Source organism: Sylvia atricapilla, chromosome 21, assembly GCF_009819655.1.
Source record: "Sylvia atricapilla isolate bSylAtr1 chromosome 21, bSylAtr1.pri, whole genome shotgun sequence".
Classification (NCBI taxonomy): domain Eukaryota; kingdom Metazoa; phylum Chordata; class Aves; order Passeriformes; family Sylviidae; genus Sylvia; species Sylvia atricapilla.
Window position 1 is genome coordinate 5,658,328 of NC_089160.1, and position 20,794 is coordinate 5,679,121.

Below are 20,794 nucleotides of genomic sequence, written 5' to 3' on the forward strand. Positions count from 1 at the left end.
GCTGAAAGGTGCCTTCTGTGCCCTCCACAGACAGGAGAAGGATCAGCTTGCTCACCCTCAGTGTCACCTACACACCTCCTTCTCCTGGGCCAGCACACGTGTCACATCACAGGCACTGACAGCAAGGCACACTGATGTAAAGCACTGGTACAAGTGGCACAAGGAACAGCTCTGGAGACTGGTTTTAAATGTCAGCTCTGCCTGACCCATCTGCACTTTGGATCACAACATTTCAGTGAACTCATTTTTCAATGGGTGCGCATAGCAAGTGACAACTTAATTTAAATCCGTATTAATAAATGTGAGTTACACACACACATTTTAATTGGCTGTCTTCCATATTATCCACACTCTCAAAACCATTGCACTGATTGGAAAAAAAAAAAAAACCAAATATATTTTGGAAGAGAAAAAAAAATGTAGACAACCAGGTATTTGCCTTTATCTTTAGTTTGGTATTAGCAACCTGCATAAGATGCAGTCTGTACTATCATTACTGTTTGGCCTTAGTTGTGTAAGAGATGATGATGATTAGTTATTATTATTTATCATTATTTTTCATAACCTTCTCAGCTACCCTAGTTAGAAAAGTAAAATCAACAGGAGACTGGTCTGCCATTAACCTTTGGCTGTAGTATTGGGAGCAGTCCTTCAAGCATTTACACAAGATGACATAAGTAGCTAAGTTTTCAGGAAATCTAAAGGACTGTGAAATTTTGTCTCTGAAGGCTCAGGGGTCTGAATGAAGTCAAGACCTTTCCCTTACTCAGTTAAGAATTTTAGAATATAAATTCAATTAAACCTTTTTTCTCCAAGATGGGAAAAAAAAAAAAAAAAAGAAGATAGATTAGAAATTACAAACCTCTACAATTACAGAAACCATTAATCAAGTTCAGTTGGAAAAAAGGGCTGTGTGAAACCAGAGGTCACAGATCTTTGCAGAAGTACCTCTTCCTTGTAAGGTCTAGCAAAGAAACCCTTGAGAGTTACTGTGTCTTTCTGAGGGATGGGACTGAATTAAATCACTTATTCCCCAACTTAAAACCAAAACAAATCAAAAAAATGGGAAAAAATTGCAAAACTTCAAGGTATTCATTGCTCTGCCAGGCAGAGCACCCTGCCCCAGCAGACACAGCCCAGAGCAGAAAGTGCCAGGGGCTTCCAATGGTTTGGTTGGGCAAAATGCACAATTACAGCCCAGTCACCCACCCCTGGGGTTTGACTGTCTTGGAATCCTTTGTGTTTATCTCTGTAACATCCCTGGCAGGCCAGAAACGTGGATAATCTGGTGTTTTTACTGAGTGCAGCTGCCATGAGGGAGCTGAGACCCACACTCCCAAAGTTCACCAGAGCCTATGTAAATGGCCCTGAAAGGCCAAAAAAGTACCTGTCAGGGATGGAAACTTATCCACGTTCTCAAAGTGCAAATTTCTGCTGAAACCAAGCTGCACAACTGTTACACATGACTTCAGGTCTGGGTAAATCCTAGTAACAAGGAGATGGCTGGCACAAATTCCCACTGAAATTTTATCCCTTCTACACCACAAACCAGCTGGGTGGCTGGCAATCCCAGGGGGTAGTTCTGGCAGATGGGAAACTCAACCCATGAGGACAAAAACCTAGAGAAAGGGACTGGTGGGTTGCAAACCTCACTGCCAACAGGGAACCCCAAAGCTGGGGTGTGAGGAAAAGCCCATCTTACACTCAGAGTATGGCATACAACTTGTGCACCCTCCCTTTTTCTTATTACATGATCTTCTCGCAATTAAGCCATTCTCAGTTTGGAGTAGCAATTTTCTGTATTCAACCACTGGCCAAAGATCACAGAAAAAAACTCCCATGTCTGTAAGTCTTTAACAAAACTATGAATGATGAGCAATTGTAGTCTAGGGGAAGGAGGAAGACTGTAGGTCAGTGTGTGAGTGGAGGAATTAAGGCAAATGCACCTCAGGGCAGGAGAGAAATGTGTCCTGGAGAGACTCAGAGAGCTTGAAAAGAACAGGAACATGTGTAAATCCTGACTGAAACAAGCTGGCAGATGCAGAGTATTAGGTGAACTGATCTCACTAAGGAGCACCCTGGGCCTACCCCCTGTCTGTGTCTCTTAATACAGACCCACTGACACGTTATTATTTAACTACAGTGTTAAAGACAGCCGTATAAACCCTCTCCCAGGAAGATGAAATAACAGCGCTGCAATTATACAGGAGAGAAAAAAGCAAAGGGTATTACTTACCCGCAGTATTTCTTCCACACAGCTGGAGTCATTGGGAAGGGCAACCTAGGTTTAAAGAAAAAAAAAAAAAAAAAGAAATGTTAGTCAGGTGCTGGATGCAAAGTTCAAGCACACAGGTGAACAGCTAACAAGCAACTGCCTCTGTTTGAAGACTGCTGTATCCATGCTCGCTGCCTACCAAATTTTCCAGTTCAGATCAACATAAATCATCAGCAGGACCCATTTTGTCAAAAGTTGTTTTTTTTTTCTTCCACGCTGCTTTGTGTTCCCAACGACACTTTTGAAGCAATAAAGTACTCTGATTTCCTCACAGCTGAGAACTGGCAGTGGAATTGCCTGAAACTTCTGTAATTGAAGAAGATCCCACTGTTACTCCTATGGGCAGCCTTCAGAGAGAGGGCGAGGTTTGGTTTAACTTGCCACAGGCTGCAGGGAAGGACAGAGGTGATAACAGGAGAAAGCTGTTATCATCAACCATCTTATCCTACAGCTTAATAGGCTAACAGCCCAGACAGCTCTTAAATATATACTGTAGTAAAATACTGGTGGGCTATAAGGATGGCTGCTGATTTTGTTGTCCCTCACTCCATCAGCCTGTTGCAGGTTCAGTGTCCTCTGCAGCCTGTACAGCACACAGGTATCCATCTCCAGAGGCCTGACAGCTGCTCCTTCTCCCCTCAGAAAGATTCCATTTATCTCTGCACCCAGCCACACTCTGCACACACACAGTGATGCTGCTAATACCTTCCTGTTGAAAATACTTGTTAAATGGTACTTACAGCGTTTGCCACAATCCCTCATTTGAAGGATACAAAAAGAGCACAAAACCCTTTAAATACTGTGAAGAAACAGAAACAGGCAGATGTGACCTGTATGTACAGCCACTCTGTGGCACTTGCAGATAGCTATGGTGGGCTCTTACGGGGTAAAGCAGGAGAGGAAGAGATAATATTCAGGAAGGTACCAAAGCACAGGTAAATCCTTTATGCCATAAATATTCAGTGAGATTTTTTTTCCTGCCTGATTCTTATTGCCCTTAGTAACTAGTTTGGTGAAAGACAGTCATGACTAAACTTAACCCCTGTCATCCTAATCTGTGTGGAGCTTGACCACGAGCTCTGACCACGGCCTCCTGCCTGCATTTCAGCCAGCACTAAGCTTCAGGAATAAATCCCCACAGCCACAGGAGTCAAAGACCACAGAGACCTCTTAGATCACCAAGCTCATGCACTGCAATGTAGCAGATTTTCCCTGTGTCTTCTAGTACTATGGCCAGTCTGACCTAAAAACTGTAGGGAAATGGGTTTCCCATTCCTTCCCTTAATAAAATATGGAGTGTTGTAAACCACTTGGTACTTTCTTTATAATGGTTAAAATCTTGTTTTCAGTGTCACCTCAGCTTTCCTGTAGAGCTCTTCCCACTACTAGAAGTAATTCATTACTTCCCTCACATTTACCCCATACACAGACATGCAAAATTATACTCCACTTTTCTCAAATTCTGTATGTTCAACTTTTACCCTCTTTCCTGATAAACAAGACTTTCCTTCCCTTTGGTTTATTTCATCACTGTTCTCTGAATTCCCAACAGTTCCTCAGTATCCTGGCAGAGGATTCCCCAAGTGAATATGACTACACCACGGGGGTATTAGTGATTTTTATCTATTACAGATATAATTTTCCACAATATCACCTTAAAACTGTCAAACAACCCCCCCAAAAAAGAGCCTTACCTTTTGTCCCCAGTTTCTACTCAGCTCAAATCACCTAAGAAGCCTGGCTGAGAAGTGCCAGGGGGTGGCCAGCATGAACTGCAACAGGCATGCAGTCAGCCCACCCTCACACCACAGGACTTGACTTGATGGGGCATCCTTCATCTCCCTGCTTTTCACTTAAATTAGGGTGTTTTTTTTTTTCTCTCAATATGTTCTCTGCTCATCTGTGTTTCCATCCCTCATACCAGCCCCATCCAGTGAGGAATATGGTTAATCCTCATTTTCAGGTTAGCAAGGTTAGCAAGCAGGGGTATTACTGCACTGTGCAGCGGGACAGAACACATGTCTCTGACACATGCCTCATTTTTTTTTTCCCATTGAAAAAAGAATACATTGGACTATGAGAAAACAAACCACTTTTCCAATAAGCTTAGAGTGAATACATCAACCACAAAATTTCTCACCACAGAGGCAGAAGCAGCCCAAAATCCAGCTGAGTGAGTCTGACTGGGAAGAGTGAGAGCAGCAGAGGACAGAAGCTCTCTTTATTTAACACTTTTCCCTGCCATTACACATGCCAGCTGTAACACTTAGCCAAGGTACCACGTGTATTTCTTTGTTTAGAAAAGTGATGACTGTGTCCCTCACTGCTAACACAGGACAGAGCATGTTCTTGGTTGTCTCACAGTCCTGCTCCCAATTCACAGCCCTGTTTAAGTTTATGTTACTTCAGAACTAATGATGATAATAACAATAAACATATCCATTTTAACTTTATAAGCACACTATATATTATGCCATTGTAACCAGCTTCTGCTGGCAGCACTTGCTAATAACTTTAAATGCTCAGGCATCAATTTAATTGTGTTAATGGCAAAGAAGATTTTAATGGCTTGACAGAACTTTTGTTCCCCTTGGCATTGCTTTGTTTTGAATCACTGGTATTAAAGTAATGCAAGATGTCAAAGTGCTGTGATTGTCATATAGGGAGATCCAAGTAGGAGCGAGCACAAAGAGGAAAACATTTAGATTGATGCAACATTAAAAGAATAATTATTACAAACATGGCTATCAGAGAGAAGATCAATGTAAGAGTCTTTCAGTACATTACTATTAATGGATTTCTAAAGAAATGAGACCATTTTTCTAAATTCATGCTGCAGTTGCACATTCTAAGAGACTTGAAAGGCAGAGATCTATTAGAATTTAGCCTGCTGGGAAAAAAAAAAAAAAAAAAGGGAAAAACAACCTCTCAACCTTTCAAAGTGTGAATTAAAAATTGTGAGTTTAATTGTCCATAACACCCGCGTTCAGCTAACAAGTGTGAGCAGGCCCACATGGCACACCACACAGCATCCGGCACAGATTCATAGGGGACAGAATGAAACAGAGCAGATACAATATTCATCACTTTCTCAAGTGCTAGCACTATAACAAATTGTTAGTAGAATTGCCATTATAAACTGCCACGTTCCTCCTGTAGTTAGTCAAGGCTGGACATTCATCCCATACTACTGCTTTCCTAATCTAATAAAATTAAGCATTTTAGGACCCATTATGTGATTTTCCATCCCCTCCCTCTCTCCTTCTTCAGCTTCATCACTATCAGTCTAAAAAAGAGGGCACAGCTTGCAACTTGTGCATGCTTTGGTGCTTTTCTCCCTTAGGAGCAGCATGGTCTAACTCAGCCGAAAGGACAGATTCCAGGGATTTGACTTCTGCAAGATCTGAGGGGTTGCAATTCACATCATGAGCTCTTCTCTCAAGCCAGCATGCATTCACAGAGCCCAGACTGCAGAACAGTGAATGCTGCACAAGCTGCAGACAGACATCCTGAGGTAATAAAACTTCAATCAAAGCAAGAAGATTTCACAACAGCTACATGCTACACTGAACCCATCTTCCAATTTCCTTTTAATCTGGCAAACCTCTTTTGCATTCACCAAATGCTTCATGTTTACTTTTAAATATTGCTTGCTAAGAAGAAAAAAAAAAAAAAAAAAGGAGAAAAAAAAAAAGAAAAAAGGAAAAAGGAAAGGTCAGATGTCAAAATATTCCACCTAATACAAGCCAGTAGTCCACAGCTTTCTTTCACTTTTCGGTCTCACAGGAGAGAGGAGAGAGCTTAAATGATGTTGGAACCAAAGGGTTTAATGTATGCTTGTGTGGCTCACGTGCTTAACTTTAAAGGGAGAGAAGGAGGGCAGAATCTAAAAGTGAGGGATAGTAGCCTTTAATGTTACAGACAAATGACATTGGGTGAATGGTTACAATATCGATGAGTCACGTTGGTTTAACCTTCCATTTATTCATCCTACAGTTCCTTGAGTACTCTTACCTCCTGGACAATTTAGAACCTGCATGAGATCCAGATTTGTTTTCGTGGCACAGAAATATCATTATAAAGACTCTTTCCCCTGTTAAGTTACATCCAACAGCAGACATTTCTCAGAAAATGTTAGCACACAATCTTCCAAGAGACTGTGAGGAAATAGTCTCTGAAAATTTCCACATGTAGTGCCACATAAAGCAGAATACACCACGAATAACGCCCTTTCCAGAACTGACCGACTACATTTCCATCTGTACAAACTGTTCATGACACAACATCCCCCTGGTTTAACTGACGCACAGTTGGCATTCAACAAGTAATCTCTTCTTCCTATCTTTGTTTTATTGAAAAGGTAAGTGTAGCATGGTAAATGAATGTAGGAGCCCCCTCATTTTCTTGCACATGAGCACCTATTGCTTATACATCAAGAGCTTCAGCTTTCCTTGTCATCTCCTTTATCAAGGAATCCATTTTGACTCTGGGAAATGAAGCTGATGCTACTGTTTACTCCTTCGAACACAAATTGATTTTTCACTGCCAGCATGAAAGATCCTGTGCATAGACCTTGATTGATCATTTCCAGTGTGCACCACACAGTGATAAGAGGAAAACACTTCGGAAAACCAGGAACAGCAGAAGGAGGACAGTCCAGAGGAAACCTTGTCCTCTGAGTGCCTCCAGCTCCTGCCAGGCTTCTCATTAACAGAGAGGGCTTGGTTCTTCTGGCGTTTTTCTGATTAATAGAAGTGGGAAATGGATGGGAAGTACTAAGAACAGCAGAATCTCCAGGTTAGGTATGAACCCGTGGTGCAGCTCTTACAACACGCTCATTACAGATCTGAGAACATGCAATATTTCACCTGCACCCATGTCCTTCCAACACCACCTCTCCTTTCACTGCCATCAGTATTTTCCTGCACACTCAGGCTTCATTTCTCCACTTTGGTGGCTCCCAACATTCCCCTCAGCTGCCCTCTGACTACACATTTCTCCTCCTGAGAAGATTGTTCCATACTTACTTCAAGCAAAGCTTACACTTGTGCTCGGAGCCCGCTGCTCAAACCTCCTTGGATTGTTTCACACCACATGATCCTGCTTCCTTTCTCAATGCTTTGTCCAAAAAGTGTCACTCCTGTCAAAGACACCTGGAATAGATGCCAACTAATCTCACTAGCTGGGAGGCTCTTGGCTCTTCCTTACTAACCTCAGTGCAAATGTGTGAGAATGGAAGCAGCAAAAGAGCAAGGAATGACTATTGCAACCTGATGGTAGGGCTTTTCTGGTGCGTTTGATATTTGTGGAGATATCACATACTTTAGGGCTGTATGTTACATTCTGGAGGCAACTGAATGAAGTCAAACATGGTGGTATTAAATAAAAAACAACAAACCCAAAATTGCTCCCTTGGTATTCAAATACATGTATGTGTTTTTCACAGGCTTATTCATTTTCAAGGGAGCCATTTGTGGGTCCTAAATAATGCATATCCACTGTTTTCTTTTAGTGCCTCCACCATCCTGGAACCAAAATACCACGAGAAGACTACATTTCCCATTATTTTAACCCCAGAAATATCTCATGGGGCTTATTAAAATGTCTGTGGAAATATATACTTTTCACATATATAAAAAATTAGGAGAGAAAGAAAAACTATTGCCTAAAACAAAATACAGAAAGCTGCTCCTCTGTTCTCCTCTAATATAAATACTGCAGAAGCTGTGTGAAATATGCATTTACTGGAGAACCTGGGAACACAAAAGACTTTTAAGGAGCAACTTAATTTATTTGTTAAGCTAAGGCAGCCTGGCCTGCAGTCAGAGCTGCTCTTCCAGAGGTGGCCAGAGAAGTTTATACCTTTCCCCCAAATAAAGCACCTTAGCTAGGAAAAACAACTTACTAGTGTGATCCGAAGCCTGACTGAATCAGACAGACATTGATTTTAGTGACCTTCCCAAAAGTGATTTTAGTGACCTTCTAGTTCAGAAGCCAAAGCTGCCCACAATGGGTACCTTTAGTTTCATACAAAAGCCAGACTCTTGTATGCTCGTGTCCAGTCACCAAGAGCCAGACAAACCTCTGCAGTCACACCAGGAGGGGTGACTAAACTGAAAGGGATTCAGTTTCATCTCCCTACAAAGAACTCAGCTTACAGTGACCTTTTTAACAGTCTGAGCAAGCCCAACTACAAGGACAATGTTTTTTCACTGGTATTTAGTTCTGCTACAGCAACTTTAAAACCAGACTGACCTGCATGTGACAATTATACTTTTCTTGTTCTTCTCAGTATGTGTTGAATCTAGTTAATTTTTTTCCTTTTCCACCTCTTCGGTGTTTTCTTTTAACAACACCATTTCAGTGTTGATCAGCACGAACAGTCTCCATGAAAGCACAATATGCTGATGTTCAATTTAAACTCAATGGTTCACCACTATTTCATGCAGTAAATTGCCAAACTCTATTAGAGAGAGAAGACTGATAAAGTGATCTCTCACTTCAAGGTCTCCTGGGAGTTTCTTAATGTAGGTAAGGCTGCACATTTTACTTATGGAATATTCTGAATGTAGTATTTTAGAAACTCACCATAATGATAATACCAGAGTATCTTATAATGCCAGTATTAAGCCAGGCCCTAGCAAAAGTGGCTTTTGCAGTACTTAATTTATGACCGAAACATGGCTTGCATAAAGGCTGTTACAACCCTTTAATACTGACAAAGAGCAAGGAAATTTGGAATGTCAAATTTCTTTTTCCCTCTTTCTGTTCCTCCTTCTCTTTATAACTTCAAATACTTATTTATTTACATAAAATTCATACATTTTCCTATGTGCCTTGGCATTTTCACCTTACCCTGGAAGACGTTACCTTATCCATTTTCACTAAAGTGATGAGATAAAAGGTGCCCTGACCTAAAATGCCAGAGTGCACTTGTCCACTTGAAACATCAAAGCCTGACTAACAGGCTGTGCAACCCTCTGCTGAGGTGAGGGATGTGGTGTGGCAGAAATAATGATCAAGTGTCTGTTTCTTGTCTTCCTTTTGCCAGTGTGAATGAAAATTAACTTCTCCTAAGACAATGGAGCAGTATAAAAGGCATGAAGGGAGCTTGGCTTACAAGTCCATTTGCCCTCAGCTAGGGGGATGTAAATCAGACACCCTATTTATTCTCAGTGTAACCCCTTGAGTAGAACCTCTTGGAAATCATGCAAAATCCCTTCACTGTACTGACACAGCTGTCTAAATTTAATATAAGTTGGAATTGGATCTCCTTTAAATCTATTTCCCATTAGTGGAATGTGGTGTCTGTTCCCAGTGTGTGTGCCAGCACAAGAGCAGCATCAGGCAGGAGTTGTGCAAATTCCTGCTAAAATATTATCAAAGTCACCAGGTCAGGCTGTGGCCTTGGCCATGGGACTAAAACTTCCCTGATGTCAGTGAAGCTGCATCAGTGTAACCTGATTATCATTATTTGACCCTGCAAATTCAGACTGTAACATCTCTTTGGAGGTTTTAAAGAGGAACCTTCTTAAATGTGCGTTTACATCTGACAGTAATTCTGTCCAGCATTGGGTACCTTGGGTCCTTGTGTTGGTTACCTGTTTCACTTCTGCTTTTTAAAGCAGGCATGAATGTCCTCACAGAAAAATGCACTCCTGGGTATAATTTGCACAGCAATTCCACAGCTGCAAGGCCCGTGCTGGAACCCAAACTAATTGCTCAGAGCCTGTTTGCAAATTAGTCGCTTTCATACATCCTTCCACCACAGTTACAACCTGCAAGTCACGACCTCAAAATAGAGGGCCAGAATTCAAAGGGCAAGGACCTGTTCCTGCTCTGAGGGAAACAAATGTATTTTGAAATATCTTACGGTTTAAATCCCAACCTGTTAGGATAACTAGTCTACACAGATGCATTTTTAACACAAGCTTCAATCAAATAAATTAAATTCTTATAGGAAATAAAAGCTGTTTTCCTTTTATTAATACAAAGTAGTATAGTTATCGAATATGTTTTTATTGTAATTGCATCCAAACTCAGACTACATTTAGAGCCAGATCTTATGCTCATTAAATAGTAAGACACACAATTACCCCCAACTGCCAATGAATGTCATGGTTATCTACAAAAGGGGACTTAAATAACACTTTTTGGACAGTACAGAACATAGAACAAGGAAAATCTGATTTTGAATGGGATCTTTATGGCCTCTCTTTTAGTTACATTTCTAATTAAAATGCTTTGATCTATTAATGCCAAGGGACACTGCTAAATGTATTCAATGCAGAAGTTGCATACTTTTCCTGAGCTCCCCAAATCTCTTAGATCTGTGTGCACTTATGCTTGTGTGCAGTTAAACTGCTCACTAAAATGAAAAGATATCTAAGAATAACTCACTTCCATTAGATTTATAAATCACATTAATTAATTCTACATCTCCAGTGGTGTTGAGACCAAACTCTAATGCGAGATCTAATTAAAGAAAAGGGAAAAAAAAAATTGCAATTGAAACACAGAAGTAACTGTTTAGCCTCAAATTAATGAGGCGCTATGCTAAGCAAGAATGTCCATAAATCCCTAATGAGGATTTTAAACACATTAAAACTTCCTAATACAAAGTGTTTGCCTTCCTTTTATCCAATAACAAATAAGCCAATAATTTTCTGCCTCTAAATGACACTATTAACTGTCATGGCATGTTTTATTTGACAAACCCTCCATTCAAATACAGTAAAACCAATTAATTTGCCTGCTGTGAAATGTGTTTCTTGATAGCTTTTATGTGATTTTTCTTCTCAAAGAAATGTAAATAGGAAGTCAATGTAGGTGCCTGATTTTGCTTAAAAATACGACACAATAACTATAGATTTTCTAGTCAGTTTGCATTTCAAATGAATTGAAAGATAACCTCCATTTTCAGGTCATCAATCACATAATGGTCTCCTGATAAGTAAACAGTTACAGAGTAATAGTTTTATTACCAGGGAAATGGCCCCATATTTGAGCTGTGATAGTTGCAAAATTGCCACTTGGTTCCTCTATAAATAATGGTTTGCAGTGGGACCACTTGGCCTCTGGCACCCCTGGCACCCACCACGGGCAGCACCGACGTCCACACCACAATTAAACCAAACGTCTTGGAAGGGTGAAGATGGTGATGTATTGTAGGGTTTGTTTTTTTTTTTTTTTTGGTCAGAAAAATCTATAGAACAAATAAAAGATAATTCTGCGGTTTCAATGGTCCCCCTGGGCCCCACTTGGCAGATCTCAGCAGGGTAAATGGGACTGTGTTACAGCTGCCCCACATCGAGCAGCACCTGAACCTCTGAGACTCCTCTAAGGTTTTGCGACTGGGAGGATCAGCCTGCTGAAAAGTCCATGTTCCATGTCAGAAATAGACTTCTGTCTGTGCCCACTACATGGACTGAAGGCAAAGCAGAGGCTTTGCCCTGCTTTATGGGGCCTGACTGAATGCCAATTAATCTTTACAACATATGGACAGTCCCACCAGCTCTTCCACTGCACCACGACCACGTGGAGACTGTGGTTTCTCTGCCTTAAGATGGAAATCCAACTGGAAAAAAATCCCGTAACACCCCTCCCCACATACACACACAAGGAATTAAATAAACCAAAGATTTACCAGTGCTGAACAGGACACAACCACTCATTTATTTAATCATCTGTAATGGATTACCAAGCAGAACTGGGTAATTCATGTAGCGTGCCACGACGGTAGATTTTCAATTTGCACTGTCCTGTGTGGGGGTGTTTCTTATTGAAACAAGCAAAGAAAAGCTGAGAAAAGCAGTGCCTGATGTGAGGAGGGCTGAGGAGAAATGGGGCTGGGATGGATCAAAGGTGCTCTGGAGCTCTGTGCCCACTGTCCCCATCACTGAGACACACAGCCCTGAGCCCACATTTGCTCCTTTTGCCCCAACAGAAACTCCTGTTACTATTGCTACACATTTTTTGCTTAGTGATCTTTCCACAGAGATGTCCAGAGAAGCAATTTATATTTATACATAATCATCGCATAAAATTATTTAAGTATGTATTCAAATAAGAGAAAAATGCATTCTGCAAATACCTGTACTTTGCTCCTTAACCACAATCTTATTTAATAAGCTTAGGAATTGAATTGCAGCAGCTTCAAAAAGTAAATTGAAGAGACCTCTTGCACTGCCTCAACAGTGAGAAAAACATGGTCTTTCTACACACTCTCAGCTAATAAAAATTCCCAAATTAAACTTGAAAAATATTTAAGTGAACCATTCTTGACACAGTCAAGTATCAGGAAATCAATTTCAGGTTGACTGAAATCAAGCTTTTGTGCTTAAGGTACCGCATATTGTAACCTGCATTTTGCTCACTTTGCAACCCAGTGTTCCTGAAGGGTGGACTGAGCTCCAGCTCTCCCAAATACAGCTGTCTGCCTCTAATTTCAATGACAAAATGTAAATAAAAATATTTGTATTTTTGAAAACAATCGGATGTGATATCCCGCATCAACAACTTTTACATCTACTTCTTGATCAAGACATTGAATTGGGCTAAGACCACCTGACATTATTTCACTTCTGACCTTTTCAACTGTCAAAGCAGACAGATTTTTATCCTACAAGATTCGAGCCAAAGCCTCAAAGGTGCAGTGCCAGAGCATTAATCCATTTCACTAGACAGTCATTGAAATTATAATTGAAAGTTCAACTTACTTTAGCATTTTATGCTGAAATACTTCTGGCAGCCCAGGGCAGAAAGTCGAAATCTGGTTTCCAATGGAGACCATTTCCAATGGTTTTTAAATGTTGGCAGTGAAATTCCTTATTGTCAAAGAGATCAGCAGATGCCTGCTTCCATTAATTTACTTTCTGTGACTGCTGCTCACTTCAGGAAGCCTTTCTTTACCTAAGGATGCTGACCTGCTGCCGAATCCCATCAGGAATGGACTAGGAAAGACACTGATTTATGAGGAGACTGGAGACACTCCAAGAAAAGCCCCTAGAGCAGCCAGGCCAGATCCTATTCCTCCATTTATTCTGACCCATTTTCCCTCCATTTATTTATAAGCAGAAAAACAAATCTGCACGAAAGACACGACACAGATATGTAAGAGGTCCAAATTCAAGCCAAATAACCTGACCTTTGTGCACCACACAATCAAGAGTAACTCCAGAACCTGAACCTTTTTCTCTTCACCAAAAGTTGTCATAAAGGCAAGAGGAATCTGAAATTTTAGGTCTGAAAATAACATCACCATTTTAAGTAGTCAGTGGGCAGTAAGTCCTTTGTTCCGGTATTCTGGAGCTGCCCAGAAGTCTTTGACCAGGAAGTTCCATATAAAAAGCAGTTTGTTAGACTAATCTCAAAAGCTATCTAAACAAGTATTTAAGTTAACTTAGAAGACATGTTTCATTAACTCTAAGCATTTTTTTTTGTTAATTTTTGAAGTTGGAATTGACTAGCAATTCTTTATTCTAATTCCGGCATCTTACCCAGAGGCTAAAAAGCTTCCTATTTGAGAGGAGGAATGGGGAAAAGGGAACATGAGTTCTAATACCTGTTATACAATGATAGCTCATTTTATCAATGCTTCCTAGACTTCTGTCATATTTGCTCTATAAATTCTACTGTCTTTATCTGCACAAGGTCCCTTAAATCCTTAGTGCCAGGATATGAACCCGTTAATTCACAGCACTGAGAAATAATGCTGCAGCAGTGGGAAGGAGGCAGCCCTGCAAATGTAAACCACATTTCCTGGGGATGTGCTGGGTCTCCTTGAGGCACAGCCATCCCAAGGCTCAGCTCCCAAAGTCACACCATTAAGGCAATGAGAAAACAGACCAGGGCCATGCAGATCCCGCAGAGGGCATTGGAGACAAACACCAGAATTGCAAGACACCTTTGGGACATTAGCAGTGACATTAGCAAACCTTCTGTACCCTTGTAAGGGGTGACTTGGCACTTCCCTGCTTCAGCACCTTTAATTACTTTGCTGTGGCCAGCCTGAGGTTTCTCCTACTCTGCACATGGGTATTTGTGACAGTGTGTATTTCTTCATCCCATTCCTCCTCCTCAGATCTCAGAGATGACCCACAGATCTCTGCACTGCTGCTGGGGTTATTTCACACACCCAGTGTGATGCTCCTGCAGCACTTTGTTTCCAGGTCCTGAATGCAACACAAGGTGAAATTGCTCTTTGGATCCCTGTCTGGGCTCTTACCCAGGTTCATATCCCGCACTGCACTCAACCCACAGACTGTCAATGACACAGTGCCTGCAACAGGATCAGGACACAGGTGCTTTAACACTGAACTTTCAAAGAAAACAGTTAATTTCAAACAGCTTTACTTCAGAAAAAAAAATATTCTGGCAGAATTTAGTACTGTAATAGACAAAAGAATTCTGAACCCACGGAGAGAATTTGGGAATTTTCGTTTTGCTACATGTGGGCAAGTTAATTAACTCTGCATTTCTGTCTTTGGACATCTGCAGAAACACAAGAAGCAAGAGATAACTTGCCACCACCTGGGTACAGCAGGAAACAGTGGCTTGGAGCTCCTCAGCAGGGTGGTGTCATATAGGAGTGACATATATACACAAAGCTGTATACAACTGGAGATTCCTGCCTGCTGTAAATGTCAATCCTCAATAAATGGTCTGACCTTTTTTTATCTATTATTTCCATTTTAGAACTGAAATCAGGCCTGACACACTGAGCATTTCAGGGGAATAAATACAACTTGGGGATGACTTTGCAGTCTCGTGTCTCACATCACACCCTTGAAATGCACGATCTCCCCAGCAGTACAATCCTGTCTTGAAACTTAAGCCCCAAGGACCTCCAGCATCCTTTTGCTGCTGACCTACCAAGCCAATGAGCCCATTATCAGCCTGTCCCTGTAAACCAACGAGGTTTCTTTTAGTGGAACTGCTTAAAGCACACAGCAGCTTGATCTTAGAGAAGTTATTCTTTAGGCATTTAATTGAGATATTCCACGGGCAGAGTCACCTTCTGGGTGAACCCACTTGTGCACTGACTACACAGAGAGGCCAGGGTCACCACTCTGCTTCACTGGGGAGTCTCAGCTAAGGACTGAAAGTGAGGTGAATTAAATATGGATCACAAACCCCACAACTGTGCAGCAGGCTCGTGTGCCAAGCTGAACTCACAGTGTAGAAATGGAAACAGATGGGGAATAAATTCCCCATCAGACAGTGACTTGGAGATCTGAATGCAAGATTGAGAGCCAACACCTCATGTTAAGTCAGACAATGAGCAATTTGTTGCCTAATGATAATTTTGAATTGGAGGGAGGAAGGGGAATTGCTTTGATTTGGACTTAAAACAGTATTTTAAAAACCTTACAGAAAGATGAAATTTTGAAATTATTTGGTAATTAAAAAAAAAAAATGTAGGGGGTTTCCTACTGATTTCAACCTGTTAAACCACTTTCATGAAGGAAACAAAGCAAAATAATGGTAGGAGCTCTGTAAAGAAACAATGCAGAATTTGTTTTAGTAAATAAAAATGCTAATTAGGAAAATGTTTAAATGTCTGCTTCTGATTGTCACAATTTCCTAGAATTTTAAAGCCCAATAAAATAAAGCAATATTAAAAGAAGTGGCAGCACTGCTAAATTTGATCTTTCGATGTAGAAACTGTGCCCCACAAGTTGCAGAGCTGCAAGGCTCAATTTCAGGCTTTCCTCACCAACAATATTGCCAGTGGGAGAACAGAAAATCCAGTTTCCCTTCCACATACAACTCAGTTTATTAAAATCACAGCATTGTTGCAGGACTAAGTGTGTGGGTGGTGTTTTGTCACAAATGCTTCTGTTTGTGGGCAACCAGTAAGCCAACAAAAACGAAATGGAAGAAACTCTCAGATGTTATCAAATTGCCAATTTTTTTCTCATTGGCTTTTCCAGAGAACAGCCCTGCTTTAACTGGCTGAAGAGAAAAAGATGAAATGGCCAGAAGAGAGAAAAAGCTGGCAGAATGATGCCTTCCTAGGTGAGGATAGTCCAAGACTTAATTCCATGTGTCAGCTCAAGATAACACACAGTCATATGCACATGATCTCATCAGCCCTTCAGGAGAGAGGATTTTACTTGATGTTTGGTAATATTATTTTAGAGACTTCCTTAATATGCTTGCAAGAACACACAAACAAGGAAAAAAATGCCATGTAAACCTCAATCTAGACACCACTTAAAGGGATATGTAATCATTATAACCAGAGAAACTGCAGCATTATTAATAACGAGGGGAAAACCAAGGAAAGGACAATCAAGCAGTAGGAATTCCACATGTTGGCAGAAGCACTCTGTCTATCACTGATGTTCACATCTCTCCCAAGCCTATCTGCACCCCATATTCATACAGACACATAAAAAACATAGGTATTTATTTATACATCCTGCTACCACCAGGAGCTGCTTGGAGGGCTCCTGCCCATCCACCCAGCCAGGCAGCTCAGGCAGAGGCATGGCTCCTGGTCTAACACTGGTTTAGCAAAAAAAGGCATTCCAGAGCTCTTCTGTACCGACTCAAAGGGAATTCAGGGTCAGTCACCAGATCACATTTCCCGAGCCACCGAAGGCATTCCCAGTGCTCCTGCCCTGAATGTCTCTCTGCAGGGACCCCAGGCAGGGGTTCCCCAGCAGCCTCTGGGCAAACCTGACCTGCTTTCTGCTGCCTTCCCCAGCTCCATCAGCGTTCACTGGTGCAGTGAACACCACTGAGCACAACCTGAGCTGCCTCACACGAGTTGCCCTTTGGCTCCCACTGGAGCAACCTGCCTGCCCTAAAAATGCAGGAGGCTGGCCGCAGCAGCAAAAGGGGTCATGCAGGTTTGGAGAGTTTTCTTTTAAATAACAAAAGAGAAAAAGTTTGGAGTTGATTCTCTGTTGTGACTTGACAGCCAGAAGGGCGGTAATAAAACTGTGCTGGCAGGAGCTCCCTTCTCAGAGGTGGCCTGGCTGAGCTCACACCAGTGCTGGTCCCTGCTGAGCCATGCCCCTTGTCCCCAGCATCCCCAAACAGCAAAGAGCATCCCCTGCAAATTCCCAGCCCTGCCCAGAGCCTGCTCAGTCCCCCCAAACACAGCCCAAAGCCACCCTCAGCCTGGTCAGAAAAATGAACAATCAGAGCTTTCTTTTCAGCCATGAAAGCAGAAACTCTGCAGTGCCTGACAGCAGCTTGTGCTCCCGGCTCAGCCACCAGCCTTTCCGAGCCTTAGGGAGGGACAGAGATACTTGTGGGATTTTATAGATAAAGTAGTACGTTTGTGTAAATACTCAGATGATTTCCACACACGCCCACCAGCCGCACAATGCAGTAATAGATTATTTCAATAAATGGCATTACTCTAAGAAAGCAAGAAGCATAAATATAATTGCACAAGCTTTAAACGGGACGTAAATCAGCGTTAAAAAAAAAACCAAAACAAACAATCAAAAAAAAAAATCAAAAAACCCCAAGTTAACATGAAGCTGTTTACTCCTAGAGAATCTCCACTGCTCTAACATTTCAGCAATAGCCTCCAGTCGTGAGCGTGCTGCAGGAAGTAACAGAGAGTGGTTCAGCAGATGAAACAAAGAGGACCTAATTACCATGCGAAGCACAACATCCTTCAGATGTGATGAGAAACGTGACTGCATGAAAAACTGGTCCTGGGGAAATTTCAAAATATGACCACCCAAGCATAAAGAAGAGAGTGGTGAAAACCAGAAAAAATTGCAACATGAGGGTATGGTATTTCTATACAAAGAATATTAGTTTAAAAACATTTACATACAGATATTGTGCATATACACACAGCCATACACACCCAGACCAGTACAAGGAACTGTGTAATTGTGGATGAAAGCTATATGTATAGAAAAGCTTTCTAACTACATGCTACATATTAATCAAAAAATCACATAAATTCTTCCTATGTTGATCCATGGAGATTCTTGACAGAAAAGCAAACAAACAGCCAAATACATGAAAAACAACCAAGCAGCCTGACAATCCAGCACTATCCTTCCATTTTCATCATACTTGATCATTTAATATTCATTTTTTCCCTACAATTCTACAGTGTGAACGTAAATAATTTATGACTCTTGGCCATAAATTATTTTGGGTGGTTATTGTGTATGTGGTTTTGGTTTTGTTTTCTAAAAGAAGAGGAACGTGGAAGATAAGAACTGACACGTTGGCACAAGGTAGAGCCTTGATTCTCAGTTACAGGTAGAGGAGTGGTGTCATTTGCACAAGAGTTCAGGGAGGTATTTAGAGCCACAAGAGAGAAAAGGCTGGCTGGTGCTGCAGCTGGAGCCAGCACAGGGGCCACGCTGTGGGCTCTGCAGTCACCTCTGCCAGGCACACAGGGCTCACACGGGTTTGGCACCAGCACAGCTGGGCAGACTGAGACCCCCAGCACCAGCACAATGTGAGGATGTGCTGGGGAACGCTCCCTCTGAGTGCAAATACAGGGCACCAGTTCTGAGTGGACAGGAAATTGCTAAAAAACTGGTTATCTCGTGAATGTCCTTTTGCCAGAGAGCCAGAGCAAGGCAGATGTTGACCTGCTCATTGAGTACCTCAGCCCACAGGGTGTGGGGGCATGTGTACAAGCTGATGGTGCATCCTGAAAGGCTGCTCAAAGTGTGCAAAAGCTGAGAAACAGTTTGCAAATTCCTTGGCACAATCAATACACTGCTCTCCAGCTCCAGATTCCCTTTATCGATGACAGACTCTCTTGTTGCAGTGATTAGAGATTCTACATCTTTAATCACAAAGAACATGACAACTACACCCTATCTATAGCTCCGTGATTTACAGCAATTGATGCACTATCATAATTGCATTAGTGCAGTGATAGCTTTTGGGTGTTGCCCAAGCAGCTGAATTTAAATATGGTTGTGTTTGTGACAAACTGACAAGGAAAATCTGATGCTTGAAGCCAGCACTGATTTTAACCCATTCAGCCTCCCTTCACTCCCTCCACCTGTCAGTGGCAGGGATAAATCCTTCTTTTCCTGCCTCAGTAATTCCAACCCTAAAAAAAGGGAAAGCTGACATGTGGACTAAACAGAGAAGGTTGTCTTGTGTGTGTTAACAGATAAATAAGTTTCAGGAGCAACATCCCACTCTTCTAATAAAGTATCGACTCCCTTTGCAATGAGTGAGCAGACTTCAGCTTGGCTGTGTGCAGGCCTTATTTTGCACCTTTTTAGACAATTTCTCAGTTTATGCCATGAAGTCATCTGAACACTGATGCTTCTTTATAATTTCAGGGGATTTGTTTGTTTTATTTTTAGCCTGATTCCTGACAGAAGAGACACCCACTGATTGTAGTCATGGGAGTCTGAAATAATGCATGTGTTTGTGCTCTCACACAAAAAGGGTGTTCAGCTCACCCCTGCTGTCCAGCATCAAGGTCAAAAGACACGGAAACTCTTCGGAGTTTGAAAAGAAGGCAGTGGGGGAGAGGAGAAGGACCCCACTGCTGTCCCATTTCAGGAAAAGCTAATAAAGCTCCCCCTTTGTAAGATATCAGAGGATCCACATGAGAGAGAGACATTACAAGCCAGGCTTCATTAGCTCCTCTGCTCACAGAGTGACTTCTTTTTACGAGAGAACAGAAGATTTCAGTCTCCTGAGCTGAAAGAAAGCACAGGCTGGCGGGGAGGAACGAGAGCAGATGAAAAGCAGGTTCCTCTTATCTCTTTCTAAATATTTCATACAAAGTATTGGCTTGCATCCCCCCCGCAGTGTCCCACCTAACAGCACTCAAAACAATGGGCAAGTGGCAGAAGCTGGTGCCTGCTGCTGCAGGAAAGAGGAACCAGCCCTGGGCAGTGTGCAGCCTTCCCCAGGCACTGCCCAGGGCCAGAGGGGCCATGCCATGGGCTCCTCAGGACACCCAGCCTGCTGCTCTGCCAAAAACACTCCCTGTCTGAGCCTCAGCCCTCCCCAAAGGACAGGACAATGGCACAGGGCCTCTGGGAACACCACATCACCTCTGACACGGGGAACACAGTTCAGCATCCCCTACACCAGGCCCTTGGCTGCTGGCACACAGCCTGCCACAGAGCTCTGGCTTTACAGCAAGAATCCCAAAGCTCTAAGTCTAATATGAGATTGAGGACACTCTTGGTGGCCTAGATGGCTGTGGCAGAAGTGTCCCAGCACTGCATCACCTCCCAGTGTCTCTGTTTATGCAGTTAAGTGCTGGCAAGCACAGCCCTGGCACCAGCTCCAGCAGGGTTGGCTCTTGCCAGAGCAATGGGCAGGGCTGGCATTGCCTCTCTGCTGCCTTTGGACACAAAGGACAAGGCCCAGAGTGACCAGCCCAGTCACCAAACTCCCAGCAGGGCAGAGGGGGAGGACACACAGAGACTGATTTCCCTCACATTGACCTGAAGCCTCAGAACTAACCCACAACGTTTTATTAAACTGTTTATTTAGATCCAACATCCTGATAATGTTTCTGAGTATTCTGAATGACTGGGGGTTACC

General features: G+C 42.2%; 1 protein-coding gene across 4 annotated transcripts in view; it reads right to left on the reverse strand.

The window, feature by feature from the left end:
- AFF2 (ALF transcription elongation factor 2) overlaps window positions 1-20,794 on the reverse strand; it is a 391,718-nt gene that overhangs the window by 209,451 nt on the left and 161,473 nt on the right. For all 4 annotated transcript variants that reach the window (XM_066334072.1, XM_066334071.1, XM_066334073.1 and 1 more), the window contains exon 4: window positions 2,237-2,281. In XM_066334072.1, coding sequence (XP_066190169.1) covers window positions 2,237-2,281 — 45 coding nt within the window. The remainder of the gene's footprint in view (window positions 1-2,236; window positions 2,282-20,794) is intronic.